The sequence below is a fragment of the Trachypithecus francoisi genome, unplaced genomic scaffold (genome assembly GCF_009764315.1).
Source record: "Trachypithecus francoisi isolate TF-2019V2 unplaced genomic scaffold, Tfra_2.0 Lachesis_group10, whole genome shotgun sequence".
Lineage (NCBI taxonomy): Eukaryota > Metazoa > Chordata > Mammalia > Primates > Cercopithecidae > Trachypithecus > Trachypithecus francoisi.
In genome coordinates, this window is record NW_022681455.1 from 18,048,831 (window position 1) to 18,073,689 (window position 24,859).

At 41.7% G+C, this 24,859-nt stretch overlaps 1 protein-coding gene across 11 annotated transcripts in view; it reads right to left on the reverse strand.

Moving 5' to 3' along the window:
* The window catches only part of KIF13A (kinesin family member 13A), a 238,007-nt gene that overhangs the window by 60,658 nt on the left and 152,490 nt on the right, over positions 1–24,859 (reverse strand). For 6 of the 11 annotated variants that reach the window (XM_033216326.1, XM_033216331.1, XM_033216327.1 and 3 more), the window contains exons 10-17: positions 19,257–19,368; positions 18,663–18,875; positions 15,647–15,757; positions 12,827–12,961; positions 9,932–10,062; positions 7,743–7,829; positions 7,473–7,639; positions 3,492–3,611 (exon numbers count right to left, since the gene is read on the reverse strand). In XM_033216326.1, coding sequence (XP_033072217.1) covers positions 3,492–3,611; positions 7,473–7,639; positions 7,743–7,829; positions 9,932–10,062; positions 12,827–12,961; positions 15,647–15,757; positions 18,663–18,875; positions 19,257–19,368 — 1,076 coding nt within the window. The remainder of the gene's footprint in view (positions 1–3,491; positions 3,612–7,472; positions 7,640–7,742; positions 7,830–9,931; positions 10,063–12,826; positions 12,962–15,646; positions 15,758–18,662; positions 18,876–19,256; positions 19,369–24,859) is intronic. The other 5 variants (XM_033216337.1, XM_033216330.1, XM_033216336.1 and 2 more) reach the window with 1 other exon arrangement.

Below are 24,859 nucleotides of genomic sequence, written 5' to 3' on the forward strand. Positions count from 1 at the left end.
GATTGCTATTGACTGATTTTTCCAAGATACCCTATCAACTTGTAAAATACACATGTAAATTGTACTAATTTTCTATATTAGTAGCAAGAGAAAAAGATAACATGTTAGCTTCAAAAAATAAAGTTAAATAATTCAAAACAAAAAGAACCAATTTTTAAAAAATCACAAGAAAAGCTCAGTATAGGTGAGTTGTTTTAATACAAATGACAACCACAATGGCAACAATAACCCTACTAGCTCCTGGCTACATCTCAGGTAGAGGCTCTATCTGCATTGCATGCATCACCTCATGAAAGCTTTGCAACAAGCCTAAGTGTGGATACATCCCGATTTTAAAAATAAGGAAACTGGGGCTCATAAAGGCTAAATAGCTGATTTACATCACGTTGCTACAAAGTGACAGGGTCAGGTTTTGAACTCAGATAACTAATTGGCTGGGGTAGGACATTCACTTGGTAATAAACTGATGATGTATTCTTACCTCCAATGTTTTGCTTACAATTAGTATTTTGCAAAAGAGTGATACTTTTTAAAAAGATAGTTTTATTGATATAAAATTCTAAAATTCAGCATTTTTTTCAAAGCAAAATAGTTTTCTTTGTAGAGTCCTGAAATGAGTCCCTAAAATATATCACTTAAAAAGCTGATGGAAAACAAACTGGGGGACGGGCGTGTTGGCTCACGCCTGTAATCCCAGCACTTCGAGAGGCTGCGGTGGCCGATCACTTGAGGTCAGGAGTTCAAGATTTGCCTGGCCAACATGGTGAAACCCTGTCTCTACTAAAAACTAGCTGGGCATGGTGGCATGTGCCTATAGTCCCAGCTACTTGGGAGGCTGAGGCAGGAGAATTGCTTGAACCCAGAGGTGGAGGTTGCAGTGAGCTGAGATCGTGCCATTGCACTCCAGCCTGGGCGACAGAGTGAGACTCCATCCCCCACCCAAAAAAATAAAAAATAAAAAATAAAAAAATAAATATAATAAAAAATAAATAAACTGGGGGAAAAAAACCCAAACCAAAAAGCAAAAAATCTTATGCAAAGGTAGATCCTGGGTGGGTAAAACATTATCTATATAATAATAACCTATGTATTCCTAAGCATCAGAACTTCTGACAAAGTCCTATAACTTCTAAAAAAAAAAATGAGAAATATGGTAAAATTTTTTGAGGGCATCTAAAGACATTTTAAATGTAAGCTCTAGAGAAGAAAAGTTCTCTCAGAATTAAAAAATATATATACACATATTTCTCAAACAGTATATGGGCTCCGGGCTTAAAAAAGAAAGGACAGGATGCTATAGTACTTGCTGTCCATTTATATTTAGATAGAGTCCAACTGTCCTAACAGCGTTTATAAATCTTTTTCAGAGAAACTGGAAAACACACCATTTTATAAAATTGCATTATAGGGTTTTTGCTACGAGATTCTGAATAAGATACATAATCCACATTTCCATTGTTAGTCAGTAGTGCAGAAACACACATGATCCCAAATGACTGAGGCAGAGGGGATCTCACCCCAAGGTTCCATGCTGACACAGGCCACGTGAGTGAGGCTGTTTAAAACTGCACCAGCAGCTGTCATGACACAGCACTACCACTACTCACCAGGCGTGACGAGTGGCCACAGATCGAAGTGCAAATACAGAAGAGAGAGCAATTCAACGCGTTCTTCCTCTGAGACTCCCACAGTAGAGTCTTGCAAGCCCCGTTTCCGGAACTCCCAGATCTGCCCTCATCACACACAGCTACGGTGGAGGTCTAGGGGCTGGGTTTTTGTTTCGCCTCTGATCCCTAACATTAGTCTGGAAACACCTTTCTCATGGACATGTTTGATGACATTTTCTTTTCAAATCAATTAACCAGTTTCAAGTCTTTTTTTTTTTTTTTTTTGAGACGGAGTCTTGCTCTGTCGCCCAGGCTGGAGTGCAGTGGCCAGATCTCAGCTCACTGCAAGCTCCGCCTCCCGGGTTTACGCCATTCTCCTGCCTCAGCCTCCCGAGTAGCTGGGACTACAGGCGCCCGCCACCTCGCCCGGCTAGTTTTTTGTACTTTTTAGTAGAGACGGTGTTTCACCATGTAGACCAGGATGGTCTCGATCTCCTGACCTCGTGATCCGCCCGTCTCGGCCTCCCAAAGTGCTGGGATTACAGGCTTGAGCCACCGCGCCCGGCCCAGTTTCAAGTCTTTACTCCTACAAGCAGCATATTTTAAAACAGACCATCCAGATGAGCAAGTCGATCTGACTCTATGTTGTGGCTCAGGACAGAAGCCAAAGATTATTTGGCCCTTTCTCAAAATACCAACCAAATATTGAGAGATTATCCACAGGTTTATTTTTCCTATCACTTTCCTTCTCTTGAACAAACTGTTTTAAATACTGAGCCAGGTGCCCAAAGCCAAGATCTCAAATAGGTAAGTATTTTAGGAAAAAAGAAAGGACCACATTTAGTTTGGGCATAGCACTTTCTCGTCCTCATTAGTTTTGTCTTTACTTAGTAGGTAACTATGCAATGAGCTCAAACCGACCCATCATTCCAAGGATGGAAAGGAGAAAACGGCAGTGGTAGTGGTGCCAGTAGCGGGGTATTTATAGGAGAAACAGAATTAGAATTAATCCACAAACAAAATGTCTAAAAAACTGAACTGAGGGGAAATAGATCTTTGGAGAAAAAAAGAACTATCTGATTCCAGATGGAACAAACTGGCACTATGTATGACCCTTTGTCAGCCCCTTAATTGTTCTTTATTTTTTTAAATGTTTCATAGAAATGAAGTCTCACTACGTTGCCCAGGCTGGTCTCAAACTCCTGGCCTCAAGCAATCCTCCCATGTTGGCTTCCCAAAGTGCTGGGATTACAGGAGAGAGCCATTGCGCTTGGCAAAGCTGCTCTTTCTTTAGAGCTGCCATTGACATTGAAAAAAGGGATGATTCTTATTTTGTCTGATTCCAATTTCAAACCCTTGTGAAGAAGGCATTATTGTCCACAAATGCTAGGTTTCTTTTTATTTTTAATTCAAATGAATTGGGTTTTAGATCAGTATTTACTCTAGAAACTAAAAAATACATTATTCTTACCTATTACTGGGATGGTGGTGAATATATATCTGCAAGTACTACTGACCTGAATTGCTTTGCTGTCAACAGCAATAAAGCCATCAATAACAGCAGTAATAACACCAATAATACTTTTCAGTGCTGTTGCAAGCATAGAGAAGAACAGCTGCTGTTAAAGTTGAACCAAAATCTGGGAGGCAAATGGAATTGGGACATGGTGTGTGTGTATCTATGTGTTGGGGTGGGGGTGTTCATAATTGAAAAGGAACATTCCTCAATGAAGAATACAGGTCACCTTCATCAGCCAGAAAACTCCAGCTTCTTCCCAATCATGTTAGTTAGATTTTTGCCAAAGCATGGAGCATGAGCATCAATCAACAGCACTGCTAAAAACCAGCCAAGCTCCCTCATGCCAATGCCAATCAGTTAAAAACCTTTATCCCAGTGTTTGTGGAGGACCTTCGTCTGAAACCACATGAGAGGGAAGAGGATCTTCAAATAAGACCACCAAGGGGATGACCACCAGGCAGACAGGCTTATTATCGGGAAGCCACCTAGCAGTAGAGGAGAATCACAGTGAACACCGTCCAGCCACCAGCATGGCAGCACTTGCATCAGAGACTGTGTGTATGCCCCAAAGGGAAGCTCCACTGGAACTGGGTAAAGGATGGGGTAAGGGGAAACATGACTTCCTTTTTTTTTTTTTTTTTTGAGATGAAGTCTTGCTCTGTCACCCAGGCTGAAGTGCAATGGCGCAATCTCACCTCTAACTGCGGCCTCCACCTCCCAAGTTCAAGTGATGCTCCTGTCTCAGCCTCCTGAATAGCTGAGACTACAGGCACACATCACCACGCCTGGCTAAATTTTTGTATTTTTAAGACAGACTGGGATTCACCATGTTGGCTAGGCTGGTCTTGAACTCCTGACCTCAAGTGACCCATCCACCTCAGCCTCCCAAAGTGCTAAGATTGTAAGTGTGAGCCACTGTGCCTGGCCATAAATATAACTTCTACATGGACAAAATCAACACTGGAGAGCAAGGCCTGATGTGGGATACAAAAGACTAACTCACGTTACCACTGTGCACCAGGCCACTGATGACTCTAATTGGTTTGGCCGAGAGGATCAGAGGAATTAACAAATGCTTACTAAATACTCACTGGTTATTGAAGGAGTTAATTTATATATAAGAAGGTAGTAATTGATTAAAATAAGAAATCTATGATCTGGGATGGCTAAATGGTGAAACCAATACCACCTGTAAACTCTGCAGTTAGCGACTAGAGATGTCTAGATTCTGTAAAGTTAGCTGAAGCCATGAGCTCTCTCCAATGGGAGTTCTTCCACCTGGAGTTTAGAGTCTACATCCTCCTGGACACCCTGTGTTCACTCAGGCGTCCAAAAGATCACTCACAGGAGACTTGTTGCTCAGGCAGGTAGTCACATGACCCATTAATGTGATTCTGATGTCTGAATAGCACTTTGGAATGTCTTTGGGATTCCTCCCAATTGGTGGGGAAGTGGCAGAGTGGAATGAAGCTTGATTTCTAGCTATGGTCCACCCTGCACTGCAGGGCCCAAAGCCCCAGTGGCTAATCTTAACACTCTACTCTGTTCAAAGACAGATATTGCCAAACTTTTCTCATAAAGTTGTTTATTTCCCACTTTTTTCTTTGTGGCTCTATCCTTTTTTTTTTTTTCCTTGGCAGACAGAGTTTTGCTCTTGTGGCCCAGGCTGGAATGCAATGGTGCAATCTCGGTTTGCTGCAACCTCTGCCTCCCAGGTTCAAGCGATTCTCCTGCCACAGCCTCCTGGATAGCAAGGATTATGGGCACCTGCCACCATGCCTAGCAAATTTTTTTTTTTTTTTGTATTTTTAGTAGAGACGGGGTTTCACCATGTTGGCCAGGCTGGTCTTGAACTCCTGACCTCAGGTAAGCCACTTGCCCCAACCTCCCAAAGTGCTGGGATTACTGGCATGAGCCACCGCACCTGGCCTCTATACTCTTTATATAAATACATTATACTTGTTTTTCACAGTCTAGCTTTTTCTCTGTCTCTCTCTCCACCCCCACCCCTGCCCCCTTCCTCCCTCCCTTTTTCCTTCCTTCCTTTCTTTCCTTTCTTTTTTTGAAACAGACTCGTGCTCTATTGCTCAGGCTGGAGAGTAGTGGTGTGAACTCGGCTCACTGCAACCTCCGCCTCTCAGGTTCAAGTGGTTCTCGTGCTTCAGCCTCCCGAGTAGCTAGGATTTCAGGCATGCACCACCACGCCTGGCTAATTTTTGTGTTTTTAGTAGAGACAGGGTTTCTCCATGTTAGCCAGGCTGGTCTTGAACTCCTGGCCTCAAGTAATCTGCCTGCCTCAGCCTCCCAAAGCACTGGGATTACAGGTTCGCACCACCATGTCTGGCAAATTTCTTTTTTTTTTTTTTTTTTTTTTTTTTTGAGACGGAGCCTTGCTCTTTCGCCCGGGCTGGAGTGCAGTGGCCGGATCTCAGCTCACTGCAAGCTCCGCCTCCCGGGTTTACACCATTCTCCTGCCTCAGCCTCCGGAGTAGCTGGGACTACAGGCGCCCGCCACCTCGCCCGGCTAGTTTTTTGTATTTTTAGTAGAGACGGGGTTTCACCGTGTTAGCCAGGATGGTCTCGATCTCCTGACCTCGTGATCCGCCCGTCTCGGCCTCCCAAAGTGCTGGGATTACAGGCTTGAGCCACCGCGCCCGGCCTAAATTTCTATATTTTTAGTTGAGATGGGGTTTCACTATGTTGCCCAGACTGGTCTTCAAGTCCTGGCCTCAAGCGATCTGCCCGTCTTGGCCTCTTAAAGTGCTGGGATTACAGATGTGAGCCATCATGACTGGCCTTTAACTTATATTTCTTTTTTTTTTTTTTTTTGATAAGGAGTCTCATTTTGTCACCCAGGCTGGAGTGCAGTGATGTGATCTTGGCTCAACCTCTGCCTCTTGGATTCAAGCAATTCTCCTGCCTCAGCCTTCCAAGTAGCTGTGATTACAGCCATGTGCCACCATGCCTGGCTAACTTTTGTATTTTTTGTAGATACTAGGTTTTGCCATGTTGGTCAGGCTTGTCTCGAACTCCTGACCTCAGGTGATCTGCCCACCTCGGCCTCCCAAAGTGCTGAGATTACAGGTGTGAGTCACCGCGCCTGGCCCTTTATTTCATTTTTATAATTAAAAAAAAGAGGTCCCCTAGGCAAAAACTTCATAATCAGAAATCAATGAAAAGGCCAAAAACTTTATTCCTGCAACAGAATCCCCAATTTGATATGCCAGAGATCTGACTGATAATTCTCTCACCATATGCTTGCCTTGGCAGCACATACGCCAAAATTCTCTATGCTCAAATTCTTCCCAGATAGGCTCAGAGAGTAAAGTGAGAAAGCCACTGTTTAAGGGAAGAGCTCAACTGTGAAAAACAAAATGCTCTTCAAGCCCCCTGTCAGGTAGAGGCGGCCTGTGGCCGTCAGGACCCTGGAGGTCCACCCTGGTTCAAGTTAGGGAACCTCAGGTGCCCCAAATCAAGTGAATGGGAAGGGGAGGTTGGACTGAGCCTACAAACTACCTTTCTCGGGTGCCCCTAAACAGCCTCAGTTTTATCCTCATAAAATCGTTCTAGTCCCAGAAATGTCATCTTCTGGTGGGTAACAGGAGAAAACTGCTGTCTGGCTTCTAAGTCCCAGTCATCAAGTCTAGTAATTAGAGACTGGGTGATGGGATAAGAAAGGGCACATTTATAAAACAGCAAAAAAGGAAAGAATTTGGTGTCTATTTTATTTAATGCAGGCAGGTGTGTACAGGCACAGAAGAAGAAAGAAAAGGTGAAGGAACACAGACTTTTAGATGTGAAACTTGGAGTATAAGTCAAACAAAGAGGCTATAAAGCATTTCATTTTCACTATCATTTTTGTAAAAGTGATCTGGGCTTATTAAATAAGTATCTTTGGGGTAAAATTTCCAATTGAGTTTATGCTAAAATGTTGTGACTTTTATCTTTCCATTAGATTATATTTGAAATTCCTGAATTTATATTCTCTTGGGGGTTTTTACATTCTCAAGGATTCAGATATGACAGGCTCGATGATGAGAAATTTGGTAAGGAATTCTGTCAAAATCATTCAGTATTCCAGGCCCGTGGAAATGTTACCATAATTGTCTTGAGAATAAGAGGTCTCAATAACAGGACCATCCATATCCTGGTTGTAACTGAGGGAGAAGACCATCTCCCCCATATCTTGTCATCAGTTATTCACTGATGGCCTTTTAAAGAAATGAGCAGTGTTATGTGTTTAAACTGTGGAATGCGGAATGACACTTGATGCATGCTTATCCCTCACTCAGTGGTGTGAGGTGAGGAAATGTCCAAGGCGCTGGAATACAGCGTGAGGGTCTTACCATTACTATTCAGAGTTTTCATGATAACTTCCATCTGTGCAAATTCATAGTTATAGTCTGGTTCAGAGGAAGCCTCACTGGCTGCATCCAGGTCATGCTCCGGCGGACCCGTTTCTTTTTCAAAGTCTTTCAACCAATCTCGACGTTTCCTCTTAGGTAAGTTTATTCTGTGGGGTTTTTCACCATTAGAGAAAATCAACTTGCTTTACACTTAAATAGATAACAGAAAAAACGTACATGAAAATATATTACAGAACACAAAGATGTTACCTAAAAAAGTGATTATTTCCCCATAGGATTCGGTCACCATGCCACAGCTGGGTGGTACTGCACACAAGGGTGCCGTTCACACAGGACCTGGGAGAACACGAGGGGAAATACCAGGTGAATGGGAAGGAGCACAAGACCCTGCCCTGGTAGCTAAAGAGATAACTAGGGGAGCTTTCTCTTAATAAATGCATTCCAACTAATGCTTAAAGAAGGAAGAGCAGAATGTGTAACCACTATGAAAACACATGATCTAAGCCATGAGGACCAAGGGCTGCCAACACCCCTCAGAGAATGACAACCTGACATGATGCACTCCTGGAGACAGAAAGCACCACCCATGGCTATTCTTGTCAAAATTTGAGCTGAACCTGATCAAGCTTCCACATTTAAATGCCAATTTAGGATATACAGAGAACAATGAAGGATGTGAAATGATGCCACAGGATGCAGTGAGCAAAATCCTGACTGTGGGAACCTCTAGGTAGGATCAACAATGAGGTGACTTCAACAAATAAAATGCAAGGAAGAAGAGAGAAAGGCAGAGAGAGACAGGGATAAATAGACACACACAGAGAGAAGAGAGGAAGAGGAAACCCATTTGTTAAAAGAGATCTAAGAGGAATACTATAAAACAATGGCAGGATCTTATCTGGATCTTAATTTCAAGAAACATCTGAAAAAGAACACTGACGAAAGAACTGGGGAAATCTTAGCACTGACTGGCTATATGATGATTAGTAAGGAAATATTATTAATTATTTTAGGTATGATGATATTGAAAGTATAAGAATCTTCATCTTTTAGAGAGACATACTGAGATATTTACGGATATAATGTTATAAAATCTGGAATCTACTTTAAAATAATTTTTTTTTCTGGGTGTGGTGGTGGGCACCTGTAATCCCAACTACTTGGGAGGCTGAGGCAGGAGGTTTGCTTGAACCCAGAAGGCGGAGGTTGCAATAAGCCAAGATCTTGCCACTGCACTCCAGCCTGGGCAACAGAGTGAGACTCTGTCTCGAAACAAACAAACAAACAAAGAAACAAACAAACAAATAATTAATTTTGTTTTCTTTTTGAGACATGGTCTCACTCTAGTTGTCCAGGATGGAGTGCAATGGCGCAATTATGACTCACTGCAGCCTCAACCTCCTGGGCTCAAGTGATCCTCCCACCTCAGCCTCCCGAGTAGCAGAGACTACAGGTGTGTACCACTATACCAGTTAATTTTTTGTATTTTTTGTAGAGTAGGGGGTTTTGCCATGTTGCTCAGGCTGATTTTGAACTCCTGGACTCAGGCAATATGCCCACCTCGGCCTCCCAAAGTGCTGGGATTACAGGTGTGAGCCACTCTTCCTGGCCTGCTTTAGGAAGGGGGAGGAGATATGAAAGGCATATAAATAACAAAATCGTCTATGAGGTGCTCATTTTTAAAACTGGAGGATGGCTCCATGGGGTTTCATTATATTCTTCTCTCAATTTTTTTTTTTGAGACAGGGTCTCGATCTGTAACCTAGGTTAGGCTAGAGTGCAGTGCCATGACCATGGCTCACTGTAGCCTCGACCTCCTGAGCTTGAGTGATCCTCCCACCTCAGCCTTGTAAGTAGCTGGGACTACAGGAATTGAACACCATGCTCCGCTAATTTTTTTATTTATTTTCTGTAGCGATGGTGTCTCACTATAATGCCCAGGTTGGTCTTGAACTCCTGGGCTCAAGCAATACTCCTGCCTCAGCCTCTGAAAGTGCTGGGATTACAGGTGTGAGTCACCCTGCCTAGCCAATTTTCTGGTATTTAAAAACAAAACAAAACATTGGAGGTGGACGAGATAACTAAATAGTTAATTGAAGGTTAACTTGCCAAAGGACTGTCAGGTAAAGTTTGATGAAAGAAAAGAAGTGACATTTTGAGTTTTAATTTTCCAATAAGTTACTCTTTTCACTTACTCTCATTATTGGACTCCTGATCTTTACAGGGTTCTAAAGCTCTGTTATGGAATACGTGGAACTAGAACTCCTATACAAAAATAGTCACTCCTTCACAGTAATCACTCTCTACAATCAGAAGGCCAGGACCCGTGGAGGACCCAGTGTATCCTTAACTTTAATACAGCTGAAAGCAAACAGAAAGACGCAGCCTTCTCCTTCTGAAAATAAGGCACACAAGACACGTGAAGTTACTTTTCTTACCTTGCATTTTCTTTTGGAGTAAGAGTGACATCTCCATCAGACGCAATGTCAATCTCACAGTGCTCAGGCTGAATTCCTATGCCAAAAAGCTGGATATCTTGAGAAGTATCTGCACCCACCCTGGTGTGATCCTAGTAAAAGATTATTAAAGAAAAACTCACACTTATGAGTAACTCAGCAAAAATTTATCACAGTCAGTTTGAATAACTCATCAACTTATGCACAAAAATATTAAACGAATCCTGCCAGAGATGTTAAATATCTTAAGCATTAAAAGTAAAAAGCTTACCCTTAATATGCCAAATTAAAAAATGTTTAAACACTACCAAAAAAAAATCCCCAATTGACAATGATTAGTTGTTGTTTTTAACATAGGAAATTGGACTTGACAGTAGAATACTTTGAGTTTCAGTTTTGACTTGACCACGGGCAAGCCATTTCACTCTCTGAGCCTCAATTTCTTTGTTGGCAAAACCAGGATAATATTATCCATTTCACCTACTTACATTTCTTTTAGGATCATCTGAGTTAACAGTGAAAGTGTTTTGAAAACAGTTACATAAATTTAAGAACCATTAAAAAGCAGTTTCATTGAGAGTCATATTTTAAAATATCCAACTTTGAAAATGCTAAAAATGTTGGATTTCTAATACTGATATGACATAGAGCATGGCTGCCTGTGGGTCACACCATGAATAAACTTGTGGTTTTTTTTGTTTTGTTTTGTTTCTAAATGTTTTGTTTTGACATGCTGTCTCACTCTGTCACCCAGGCTGGAGAGCAGTGGTGCGATCTCAGCTCACTGCAACCTCCGCCTCCTGGGTTCAAGTGATTCTCTTGCCTCAGCCTCCTGAGTAGCTGGGATTACAGGTATGCGCCACCATGTCCGGCTAATTTTTATTTTTAGTACAGACAGGGGTTTCACCACGTTTGCCAGCCTGGTCTTGAACTCCTGGCTTCAAGTGATCCTCCCACCTTGGCCTCCCAAAGTTCTGGGATTACTGGTGTGAGACTGACAACATTTTAAACTACAAACATAAACATAAACCCTTAGCCCTCAGGGCTATGATATCATTACATGTCTCATAGACTCCGGAAAACTCGACCAATACATGCGTGATAAAATGAGAGAGCAAAGGCAAACGACGTGTTCACGTTTCTATTAAAGTAGTTTTGACTTCATAGGCCTCCTGAAAGGTTCTCAGAGACCCCAGATCACACTTTTAGAACCGCTTGCTTACATTGCAAAGTGAGAAACAGGACATCTGATTGACACTGATAGCATCCAATACAGTAAATACACCACACCTGGCCTCATGTGATTTTAAGTACCCGAACCTCAGACATATGAGGACTGTGACTATTGGTGATTCAGTCACTGCTTGTCCCATTTTTTTTTACTATTGCTCTTAAAATAGTTTAATAACTATAATACTACTTCCCTATTTGACAGAGAAAGTATAAGGATTGGTCTTTCAAAATTAAGATTTCAGAGACAATTCCTTACCGCTACTCATTGTCTAAATGAACAAATCTCAAGTTTGTTGGGGGATTCTCAATAACTCAGGGGCTATTTGTACCATATTTATGTCTCTAGGAAAAGTAGAAGGGAAAGGATCATAGAAGACTGAGGCTCCTTGCTTCAGTTTTGGCTTATTCTCCATTGCCTTTTATATATTTACTAGGCAGATCAGAATCCTCAACAAGGCGCCTCACTGTTCACGAGTGGGCAATACCTCTGCATTTAGAGATTTAGGTGTGTGGACTGCATATGTAAGCTGCCTTCAAGTCCCCAGGTCCCCAGTCCTTGAAAGTTTGTTTCTGTAACTCAGAAAGTGTATGTATGTGTGAGATTAAAAATGCCCTGATGCTTGGCTGAATGCCTTATGTCAGTCATGGTGTCCTAAATCCATGTCAATCAGATATCTTAATTTCTCACTTTGCAGAGTAAGCAAGCAGTTCTAAAAATGTGATCTGAGAACCCCTGGGGTCTCTGAGAACCTTTCAGGAGGTCTATGAGGTCAAAACTACTTTAATAGAAACATGAACATGTTGTTTGCCTTTGCTCTCTCATTTTATCACGCATGTATTGGTGGGGTTTTCCAGAGTCTCTGAGACATGTAATGATGTTACAGCCTTGAGGGCTAAGGGTTGTACCTTTATGTTTGTAGTTTAAAATGTTCTCAGTCTTAGCATCCAATACAGTAAACACAGATATAACCCAGATATATGAAAGTTCTTTGGAGTCCTTAATAGTTTTTAAGAGTGTAAATGGGTTCTGAAGTCAGAAAATTTGAGAACTGCTACCGTAAAAGCTATCCAACATAGCATGTCCTGCAACCACAGTGGCAACAGGGCGGCCCCATCCCACCTCTACACTTGAAGGGTGATTATGGGACCGAAAGTTATTTCCTGAGGATGTAGGTTTACAAGGGATAGACCTAGCAGAACACTGTTGTCCATTTAATCTAGGACGAGGGTCTGCTTTAGGCTTATGTTGATCTTGAGATCTTGGAATTACTCAGAAGCATAACTAAGAACCTCTAGAGCTTCTCGGGAGCTTTGTGGAAGAACACAGATATTCCCAGAATCCTCGCCATCTCACACCTAGAGCCTTCTCATATAGCTAGGCATCACCTCCACACCTACTGTTGCCCACTTGTGCCCCTCTGAGACTGGACTCACAGGAGATCAGCCCCAACTGCACAGCCCCAGATGATACAAAATAGCTGTTTTTCCTTCTTAGTGGGGATCTGAGGGCACTATCCATCTTAGTTTTATTGAGGGCTAAGCTGGATACAAAAAGCAACATCACAGAGACAGGCTTCCAGATTCAACTAGGAACTATACAGGAATGAATCTTGATTGCAACTATGTATTTATATGTTCTCCTACCTTTAGATAATAAACCAGAAGTTCATTAAGAGCAGGGTCTGCATTCAGATTGACTAAGTAGCATTTGTCATCCCCCACCTTGATACCAGACATCTCCAGGGAAATCCCCATGCTTTCAAGTTGTCGTTGTCTTTCCTGTGCACAAAAACAGACAAAAGAAGGAAACTCTATTTGTTGTTCTATTCATAAGATGTATCCACGGAAAGAGTAAGTCACTGTTTCTGGGGACAGTGCCAATGGGATTACACATGCTGCTCTGCTCAGCCACATTAACAGAGAGCCTACAGTGCACGACATCTTGTGGTAGGCATGACAGGGGCACCAAGGATGAACCAGACACCATTTTGGCTCTTAAGGAGCTTAGAGTCTAGTAGAGGAGACAAGACCACATAACTAGAGGTGTTGTGCTACTGGAAGGGTACAAAATGCCAGGGGCTTCCAAGGAGAGAGATCATGATGGGTTAAGAGACCAAGAAAGGCTGGAGAAAGAGAATATATTTGAGATAGTTCTTGAAGCATAAGAAGAATTTCAACAGAAATATAAGGATAGGGTGTTCTTGGGGCAGGACATACGGAAGCACAGTAATGAAAGGTTCTGGACATATTAGATGATTTCAGGGGCCAAGAACCCCTGGCAAATATGGGAAAGCAGTGGGAGTTAAGGCTGGAAGAGAAGGTTGGGTCTCTACTGCGGAAAGCCTTGTATGTATTCATTCATTCATTCATTCAAGATATATTTATTAGAGTCTACAACGTAGTAGGTATTGATCTTGGGCTGGGAGTACAGCACTGAACCCAATAAAGTCCCATCTTTCATGACAAGTTATATTCTGGTGGGAGGAGACAGGCCATAAGAAAACAGTTAAGTCAATATAGTACACAGAATTTCCAGTGGTGTTAAGTACTATGGAGAAACATAAAGCAATGTTAAGCGGGGTAGTGAGGTAGTGAGTAAGGAGTAGGGGTATGTGTGGGTGTGAATGATATCTATAAGAAACATATCAGCAGAAGGCTGGACTGGGTTCCAGTAACTGCTGTTAAGCTACATGATCGGGACGGTCCAATATTTCCAAATGATCAATAAGATTAAAAATGTTTGTGAAATATATAATGTAGAGAAATTCATAATGCACACAACTCCGAGAAATAGTACTTCCTTTATATTTTAACTTAAGTAAAGGTTAAAATATAAACATACAGCATTTTCTAACAAGCCCAAATAATCAAATATATTGAGAAAATTATGATATGCTATATGTTACAAATTCTCTGTCAATTAGGTAGCCTCTTGGGAAGCCAAGGCGGGTGGATCCCCTGAGGTCAGGAGTTCAAGACCAGCCTGGCCAATGTGGCGAATCCCTGTCTCTACTAAAAAACTACAAAAATTAGCCAGGTGTGGTAGCACACACCTATAGTCCTAGCTACCTGGGAGGCTGAGGCAGGAGAATAGCTTGAACCTGAGAGGCGGAGGTTGCAGTGAGCCAAGATTGCGCCACTGCATTCCAGCCTGGGTGACAAAGCAAGGCTCCATCTCAATAAATAAATAAAATAAAATAAAATAAAATAAAAATCGGGTAGCCTCATGCTTTGCCAGGTGATCTAAAAATCACAAAACAAGGTTGGGCACAGTGGCTCACACCTGTAATCCTAGCACTTTGGGAGGCCAAGGTGAGCTCAGGAGTTTGAGGTCAGCCTGGGCAACACAGTGAAACCCCATCTCTACTCAAGTACAAAAATAATTAGCCAGGAGTGGTGGTGCAAGCCTCTAGTCACAGTTACTCAGGAGGCTGAGGCAGAAGAATTGCTTGTACCCAGGAGGTGGAGGTTGCAGTGAACCGAGATTGCGCCACTGCACTCCAGCCTGGGTGACAGAGTGAGACTCTGTCTGCAGAAAAAAAAAAAAAATTCACAAAACAGACTTTCACTTAAATGTGACGAGCAGGAAATATGAATGACATTTTCTGTAACCATGCTTGTTCAATTTTAGTGCTATCTAACACGTCTAGCAAATACATGGGCCAAATTGTACGCTGATAAAAAGACATGACGTCAGTGTCTCAAAGTGATCTTTGCTGGGCCAGGCACAGTGGCTCACGCCTGTAACCCCAGCACTCTGGAAGGCTGAGACCAGAGTGTACGAGACCAGTTGAGCTCAGGAGTTTGAGACCAGACCAGGCAACAAAATAAGACCCCAGCTCTACAAAAAAATAGATAAAATTAGCTGGGCATGGTAGCACATGCCTGTGGTCCCAGCTACTTGGGGGGCTGAGGCAGGAGAATCACTTGAGCCCAGGATGTTGAGGCTGCAAAAGAGCTGCGATTGAGCTGCTGTACTCCAGCCTGGGTGACAGACGGAGACCCTGTCTCAAAAAAAAAAAAAAAAAAGTGATCTTTGCAATCTCTGGTTCAGCAGAAAAGGGCCCTTAGAAGACTTTCCGAGGCCAGGCGCAGTGGCTCATGCCTGTAATCCCAGCACTTTGGGAGGCTGAGGTGGGCAGATCACCTGAGGTCAGGAGTTTGAGACCAGCCTGGCCAACATGGTGAAACCGCATCTCTACTAAAAATATAAAAATGAGCCGGGCATGGTAGTAGGCACCTGTAATCCCAGCTACTGGGGAGGCTAAGGCACGTGAACTGCTTGAGCCCAGGAGGTGAAGGTTGCAGTGAGTCAAGATCACGCCACTGCACCCCAGCCTGGGCGACAGAGTGAGACTCCGCCAAAAAAAAAAAAAAGACTTTCTGAAGATGACAGGAAACTACACAGAAAAGACAATAAATGAAAAAGAATCCCAATATTTTAGGGCTAAATCATCAAGCTACCTGTGCGATCTCTTCTGTTTTCCTCAGCTTCTCTTCCCAAGTCACTGTTAGTTCTTTTATCAGCTTTTCAGACTCTTCGAGCTTCTCCTTCAGTTCTGGGGCCTTCATGGCCTTTAAAATGAAACCAGAGATATCTGATGTTCAAAATTTTTCCATTATGTACAAGACAATCAGTTACTGTCCCTCTTAAGCAGTTATCAATAGTCTGTTGGAAAAAATTAAGTTATATGCTGTTGGGGTGGGTTTTTAACCTTTATTAATCAAACAAATGTAAGAGAACATGGCTGGCTCCCTGAAAAAGAAACACCAGTGTTCTGAATGAAAATGAAACAAATCATTAGAGTCATTTTATCCATCATACTTAAATTTCACATTTAAAGCCCTAAAAGATGCTAACGTTCAACTTTGAAATAGATAAGCAGGAAAAATATTACTTAAGCAGATTTCTTTTTTAGTAAGACAGAGGTTAACACTCATCATCAATAAATGAATTCCAGTTAAATTAATCTGCAAGAAAAGGTAAAGACTTCTCATGTATTTTAAATTTTGAATCTGGGCCTTTAGACTACCTTTCTCCACTGATGGTCATACGTTTTGCTTATTTATCATTATCATTCACACAGAAGCAGCACAGCTGGCTAAAAGGGCAGTGGTTTCCCTTCTAGTCTGTTCAGGGAGAGTAACTAAGAGGTTTCAATACAGATATTTGCAGCTTAACAAAATTTTGAGGGGCGAGGCCTTTACTTGTCAATAATGTGCTTTGACACCTTAAAGTAACATGAGCCCCTACAGAGTAAAATTCTATGAACAAGAAAGATGGCAGAGCTTGGACAAGAAGCTGGGATGTGATGATGTGAAAGCTAGCTGAGTATGCCTGAGGCTCATGGTATTAACAGAGCCTGACAGTGGCATTTAGTGCTGAGTACAGTGGGACATATATGAAAATTATAGGCCAGGCCAATGGCTCCTGCCTGTAACCCCAACGCTTTGGGAGGCTGAGGTGGGTGGATCACTTGAGACCAGCCTGGCTAACTTGGCGAAACACTGTCTCTATTAAAAATACAAAAAAAATTCGTTGGGTGTAATGGCGCATACCTGTCTATAATCCTAGCTACCTGGGAGGCTGAGGCAAAAGAATCACTTGAACCCAGGAGGTGGAGGTTGCAGTGAGCCAAGATGGCACCGCTGCACTCCGGCCTGAGCAACAGAGCGAGACTGTCCACACCCACCCCCCGCCCAGAAAAAAAAAGAAACAGAAAAAGAAAATTCTAGGTGGACCTATGTGGCTCTTCTTTTGTTTCCTTTGGCCAGGTATTGCTTGAGCCATCTGGCCTAGATTATATGGTCACAGTAGAATTGCAAATAAGTAGATAATCCACCTATAAATACACTGCAGAACCATTATACTTTCCCCCTAGCATCATGACTATTTTCAAGATTTATCAGCATTTTTATTTTTCTGGTGTTTTGCTACCCTTCTTGCCATCTATCTAAAAATTATACTTAATGTACTGAATGATTATAAATAATAATAAAAATCAGCAACACTTATTGAGCACTTACTATGTGCAAGGTATTGTGGTAAGTGCTTTCTAGTATCAATGTTAGGCTAGGGATTGGGGGTAAAAAAATTAATAAAACGCAGCATCTTGTACTTTAAGAGCCACAGCCTGGAAGAAGAGAAAGATATATAAACAAACAATTACAAAGCAATGCCAAGATCACCAATTAATAGAGTATTCAGACTCCTGGCTTCACCTTTTTGTTTGTTTTTTCAGTCTTCTATTGAATACTTTTTGATGAAATATGCTGATGGATAAAAGTATTAACATAGTGCTTGGCATGTAAATGTTCCATAAATAATGGCCATTAACTGTGTTTTTCTTTCTTTTTTTCTTACAACTTAATACCCTCCCAACAACAGTGGGGTCAGAAGAGAGTGGTGAAGGAATGTGAACTTAGAAGTGTCAGATACACTCCCAAGTCCTGGCATGTGGAACCCTGTGACTTAAACTAAGGCACTTGGCCTCCAAAGCTGTCCTCTTACATATTTCAAATAAGACACTGCCTTGCCCAATAATTTGTAAAAAGCAACACCTATTTGGAAGAATATCATTATTAAAGTTTGAGTAAAGCCAAAGAAAGAAGATAACAATGTAAAAAGATTTTGTTTCTTGTCAGGGCCTGATATAAATGGAAAAGTAAAAGATTTCTGAATTATTCCTAATGTTTAATTATCTTTGATCATGCTGTTTCCATGGCTTAACAAGGAGATGATACCTAACTAAATTCTCTGAAAACTGCAAGGCCCTGTGGAAATAATAGTTTATAATGTTAATATAAACAACATACTTTCCCACTGAAAGTTCAAAGGCCAACTGATTTTCTGAAGTAAATGATCAGGTAGTAGCAGGAATGATCTCTTATTTGTTTGTTTCCATGACTATAAGTTCCTAGGACAGAAGTCTTGCATTACTTATGTTGGTCTTCACAATGCTTAGCATTTGGCAGATGCCAACAAACAATGAAGTGTTGAACCACATTGAGATGATATATTAGTCCGTTCTCACATTGCTATAAAGAAATACCTGAGACTGGGTAATTTATAAAGAAAAGGGGTTTAATTGGCTCATGGTTCCACAGGCTGTATGAAAAGCATGGCTGGGGAGAGGCCTCAGGAAACTTACAGTTATGGTGGAAGGGGAAGCAGGCACATCCTACATGACGAGCAGGAGGAAGGGAGTGAAAGAGGAGGTGGCACACACTTTTAAACAGCCAGATCTGGTGAGAACTCACTATCACGAGAACAGCAAGGGGGAAGTTCACCCCCATGATCCAATCACCTTCTACCAGGCCCCTCTTCCAACACTGGTGATTACAATTCGACATGAGATTCGGGTGGGGACACAAATCCAAACCATATCAGATGACCTACAACTGCAAATAAGCACACCTTTGCCAGTCAATCCTGCAAGCCAGGGAACTTTACCAGCAGGGAGCACCAGGCTGCTTTTACCTCTGCCTGAGAGAGCTGCTCTCTCAGTTTCTCGACTTCCTCCCGCAGTTCTCGGATCACTTTTGCGTTGGGGTCCTCATTCACAACAGCATGGTTCACAATCCTTTTTGCTCGGTCTGCATATCTTAATGTGGAGAGGGTCTCTTCATAGTTGTCTGCGGCTGGGCTGATTGTGGCTATCATAGAGGTTTGGCTGTTGCCCCCCAAATTGTCCTGCCAAGTATTTCAAACAGCATCTTAGGAAGCCCATTCCATGGACAACACATACGATAAAAGCACTAAATGTGTTATGTATGACATTATTCACTATGAAGGAAACATTACGTGGAAATGGACTTGCATTTCACAAATAATGTCAAGACAAGATGAAATGTGTCCTCTCCATATTCAAGCAATGAATAATGCCTGTCAAACGGCATTCAAATGGAATAAAAAGGAGTAGAAAATAGTTTTCATTCTGTGTTCCTAGGAATTAGAATAACTGTCATCAGGAGAGTTCTTTAGGTATTTGGTAAGCTTTGTACACACCTTTACTCTGTCACATCTGGAATAGCCAACTTTTAGTTGGAAAAGAACACCAGAGCAATGGATTACCTTAAGCAGCCAAGTGAGGACTGAATCTCGGTAAGGCACAAATTTGTTTTTACCCTTGCCAGCTGCCTGGTCAGCCAGTGATGATATAACCAACCCCAAGGTTGTAAGAGATCTGTCAAGAAAAAATGAAAAATTGGTTTTATGGAATGTTTATTTGGTTTAAGTATAAAATATGCAGAACAATAAAGCTACAGAGTTAATATAATCAAGTCTCTACTAATCTGTCAAGAAGCTGGGGGAGGAGGCCGGGTGTTGGTGGTTCACACCCGTAATCCCAGCACTTTGGGAGGCCAGGGGTTTGACACCAGCCTGGCCAACATGGTGAAACTCTGTCTCTACTAAAAATACAAAAACTAGCTGGGTGTGGTGGCAGGTGCCTGCAATCCCAGCTACTTGGGAGGCTGAGACAGGAGAATTGCTTGAACCCAGGAGTTAGAGGTTGTAGTGAGCCGAGATTACGCCACTGCACTGCAGTCTGGGCGACAGAGTGAGACACTTTCAAAAAAACAAAAACAAAGAAACCCCACAAAAACCAAAATATCACAAAGAGAAAGTGCTTTGTAAATGGTTTAAAAAGTTAATGCAGCCAGGCATGGTGGCTCACGCCTGTAATCCCAGCACTTTGGGAGGCCGAGGCAGGCGGATCATGAAGTCAGGGGTCAGGAGATCAAGACCATCCCAGCCAACATGGTGAAACCCCATCTCTACTAAAAATACAAAAGTTAGCCAGGCATGGTGGCGTGCGCCTATAGTCCCAGCTATTTGGGAGGCTTAGGCAGGAAAATTGCTTGAACCCGGGAGGCGGAGGCTGCAGTGAGCCAAGATTGCGCCACTGTATTCCAGCCTGGGCGACAGAGCAAGATTCTATCTCAAAAAAAAAAGTTAAATGCTACTGCAAATAACAAAGAAGGACACAAAATAGCAAGTGAAAGACTAGACAGCTTTCTTTAATGTTAACAATAGATTTCCATCAAACAAGCTGAAAGGAAAGAAGCCTATTTCCCACAAAACATAATTCCCCAAAGACAAGTCACTGAAAAGTCCCCGAAATACAAGGCTAACTCAAGATTCAGAAAATGAACAAGAATTCATTTGATCAGAATGGCTGTTAGAATTTTAATAACAGCCATTACCACAGAGTGGCATAAATACGTACATCTTCTTAAGTGAAATAAGTCAAAAAAATTAAAAGTAAAATTAAAATTAAAGGAACAAGTCAGACACAGAAAAACAAATACTGCATGTTCTTACTCATAAGTGGAAGCTAAATAATGTGTACTCATGGACACAGAGACTGGAATGGACAATGGGGACTTGAAGGGTGAGGGAGTGGAAGGGGAGAGGATGACAAGAAGCTTAATTTTTTTTTTTTTTTGAGACAGAGTCTCTCTCTCTCACCCAGGCTAGAGTTCAGAGGCATGATTTTGGCTCAATGCAACCTACACCTCCCGGGTTCAAGTGATTCTCCTGCCTCAGCCTCCCGAGTAGCTGGGATTACAGGCACCTGCCACCACATCTGGCTGATTTTTGTATTTTTAGTAGAGATGGAGTTTCACAATGTTGCCCAGGCTGGTCTTGAACTCCTGATCTCAGGTGACCGTGGAGTCCCAAAGTGCCAGGATTACAGGTGTGAGCCACTGTGCCCAGCCAAGAAGCTTAATTAATACTTAATGAGTACAATGTATGTTATTCAGGTGATGGATACCTTAAAAGCCTTGACTTGACCACTGCACAATCTGTGCATGTAACAAAATTGCACTTGTAACCCATACATTTATACAAAAAAGTGTATCATATTTGACAGATTTAAAGGTTAAACAAATTTAACCCGAGAGAAATGAAAACATAAGTCTACACAAAAACTTGTACATGAATATTCAAAGCAGCTTTATCCACAAAAGTCAAAATGTGGAAACGACCCCACGCCCATTGAATGCTGAAGTGATGAATAAAATCTGGTATACACACACAATGGAATATTATTTGACCATAAAAGAGAATTAAGTTCAGATACATGTATTACAACAACTACAACACGGATGAACCTTGGCAAATTATTTTACGTGAAAGAAGCCAAACACAAAAGGCCATTGTCCTGGGTTAAACGGTATTCATGTCCAGCAGACCCTCAGAATGGGACCCTATTTGGAAAAAGGGTCCTTGCAGATGTAATCAGTTAAGATGAGATCATACGGGATTAGGGAAGGCCCTAATCTAATGAGTGATGTCGTTATAAGAAGGTCATATAAAGATACCCAGGGGAGATGGTCACGTGAAGATGCAGGCAGAGACTGGAGTGATGCACCTATAAGCCAGGGAATGCCGAGGATTGCTGGCCCTACAGAAACAAGGGGAGAGGCACAGGACAGATTCTCCCTCTGACCCCCGAAGAAGGAACAAACCCTGCTGACCCCTTGATTTCAGACTTCTGGCCTGCAGAATTGTGAGAAATAAATTTCTGTTGTTTTAAGCTACTCAGTTTGTGGTAATCTGTTACAGTAGCAATAGGAAGCTAACACAGCCATATACTGTATGATTCCATTTATATGAAATATCTAGAATAGGCAAATCTATAGAGATGGATGTAGTGGTTGACTAGGGCTGTGCGTGGGGGTAAAAGGGAATGATTTCGGTACAAGGTTTCTTTTGGGTATGATGAAAATGTTTTAAAATGAGATTGTAGTGATGGCAGTACAACTCTGAATATATTAACGCTACTGAATTGAACACTTTAAAATGGCGAACTATACTGTATGTGAGTTACTTCTTAATACAGCTGTTTTAAAAAATCAAATACGTTCAATCACTCCTCCAAAGGAATAATTTTTTGAAAAAAATACTGTATGTGATAATAGAGTCAAGTAGGAGTTCAATATAAGGTAAAAACACATTTCTGCTTTAATATAGACTATAGGGCATTGTGCAACTATTGCTATTTTTGATTGGAAACAATTCTTTCAACTATCCCAGATATTTTACTATCTATGTATGGCAGATATTATTTTAATTTACACAAGCTCTAAAGAGTTCAGTGACTTAAACGTCAATATTAGTAACTTTATGGTTGACAGTGGCCTTTCACGTGAAAATACATTTTGGAGATGACATGGACTTATCCATCACCGAGAGAAGACTTTCCTCTGCCTTGTCGCAACTACTTATAATTTCTACTTTGATAGTGTAAGGGGGAAACACAGAAAGTTTCTGGTACTCCTAAATGTAGAAACATGAAATCTGAATAGCACTTTGAGAGAAAAAAGGAAATGATACAGTGTCATCAATGTCCATCGTACGTCTTGTCTGCAAGCTGACTGAAGGGAGCCAGAATATGGATTATTTTAAGCTAGAGGCCATTGAGAACCACCAGACTCAGGAAAAGCTCTAAAATCAGGGCATTAATTTTCCTTTTGTAAAGGACATTTCCATTTGTAGAGGTGTCTCCCTCTCTAGCACCAAGAAGGGGAGTACTGTTAACAACTCTTCAAGGTGGGGAAGTGACAGAAACCTGTGTAACAAAACCTCTCTAGACAACTCTTGTCCACCATACTTTTCCTGGTCACCTTCCCATAACCTGCCTCCCCCATCCAGAAGCCCAAAACCCCTTTTCCTTTTTTTTTTTTTTTTTTTAAACACAAGTCTCACTTTGTTGCCCAGGCACTGGCATGATCATGGCTCACTGCAGCCTCAACCTCCCAGGCTCAAGCGATCCTCCCACCTCATTTTCCTGAGTAGCTGGAACTACAGGCGCATGTCACCACACCTGGCTAATGTTTTGTAGAGATGGAGCCTCACTTTGTTGCCCAGGCTGGTCTTGAACTACTGGGCTCAAGGGATCCTCCTGCCTTGGCCTCCCAAAGTGCTGGGATTACAGGTGTGAGCCACCATGCCCAGTCATATGCCCAAGTTATAATCACCACTTTGGGTTATTAATCTCTGGGTGCTCCCAGGTGTAAGCAAGACACATATGCTAATAAAATTCTAGTTGCTTTTCTCTTGTGAATCTGTCTTTGGCCAGTCTAATTTACGGGGCAAATAGAGGAAAAGTATTTTTTCTCCCCTACATCAGTATAGCATGTAAGCAGCAGCACTAGAGGGGTGGAGCTGTATGGAAGGGGTTATATGACTCCAATTCCCATGTATATTTTGCTCTGTAACTTATCCAGTTAGAGAAGTATATCATTAGTAGAAGCTGCCCCTTTTATCTAATAGTATGCACACATTCAAAACAAGAACTCTATATAAATCTATTACCGTCCCCTTGGAACAGAAAGAAAATAACTGCAGGGTGAGTGGGACTCAATAGCAAGTGAGAGATAATCAGGTCACTCGGGGATGAGGAGCCCATGCTATCCTTGTCATCTATGTTCCACTCAGAAGCAATGATGCAGGGGCTTCTGGAATCCCAAAACCTGTTAGAAAGTTCAACGTCTGAAAGGTGAATCACAGGCTTACATGTCTGTTTGTGTCTATACACACACATATATGTAAGTACATGTATGTGTGTGTAAGTACATGTATGTGTGTTTATATATATATACACACAGGTAAGCATATGTGTGTGTGTATATATATACACTTATACATATATATTTTTTTCTTTGAGATAGGGTCTTGCTCTGTCACCCAGGCTGGAGAGCAGTGGTACAATCCTGCCTCACTGAAGCCTTGACCTCCCAGGATCAAGTGATCCTCCCACCTCAGCCCCCTCAAGTAGCCGAGACCACAGGTGTGTGCCACCACACCTGGATAATTTTTTAAATTTTTTGTAGAGATGGGGTCTGGCTATGTTGCCCAGGCTGATCTCAAACACCTGGGCTTAAGTGATCCTCCCACCTCAGCCTCCCAAAGTGTTGGGATTATAGGCATGAGCCACTGAGCCTGGCCAGGGTTACATATTTTTATGAATTATTTTATTCTCAGGGAACTTAAAAATATAATAAAACCACTAAGAATTGGTCCTGCTAATACTGTCTTCTCAAGCTGGAGGCCAGCAGGCAGCCTGTTGGCCTCACAGATATACAAGCCTGTTGGCCTCACAGATATACAGACCAAGGGAACAGTTGTTTGCCAATTTTAGTGGAAAAATAAGTTATTCCAGGAATCTTTCTGATTCTACTAAAGCACAGCTCCTGAAGTTGGATATAATAAGGAAGATTCCAATCTTTAAATCTCTCACCAAAAGTTCTTAGGCAGGGGTGAGAAGGGCCTGACTGGAGAGGAAGTAAGTCTTAAGCTAGGAGATGACATTTATAAAAGGACAGTAATGTTTTAAGATAGAATTAAAAAAAAAAAACTAACATAATGAAGAACTCAGGATAGAAAAAGTAAAAGAAAGTTGGGAGGGTCAAAAGCAAAATAAAAGCCACTCCAATAAATATAATCAGTGAGAAAAAACTGAGTTATAATTCAACTTTTTTTTTTTCTTTTCTGCACCTTCCCCTAACCTGCACCATTTTCTCTGAAACTCTGACCATTAGATTTCTTTCCTTGGGAGTGGATATGATGTATGTGTTATCTGTATTGTATAGGATGGATTTCAAATATTATTTTACTTATTAGTCCAATAACCAGGTCTAAGATCATACATATAATACTTATTAAAC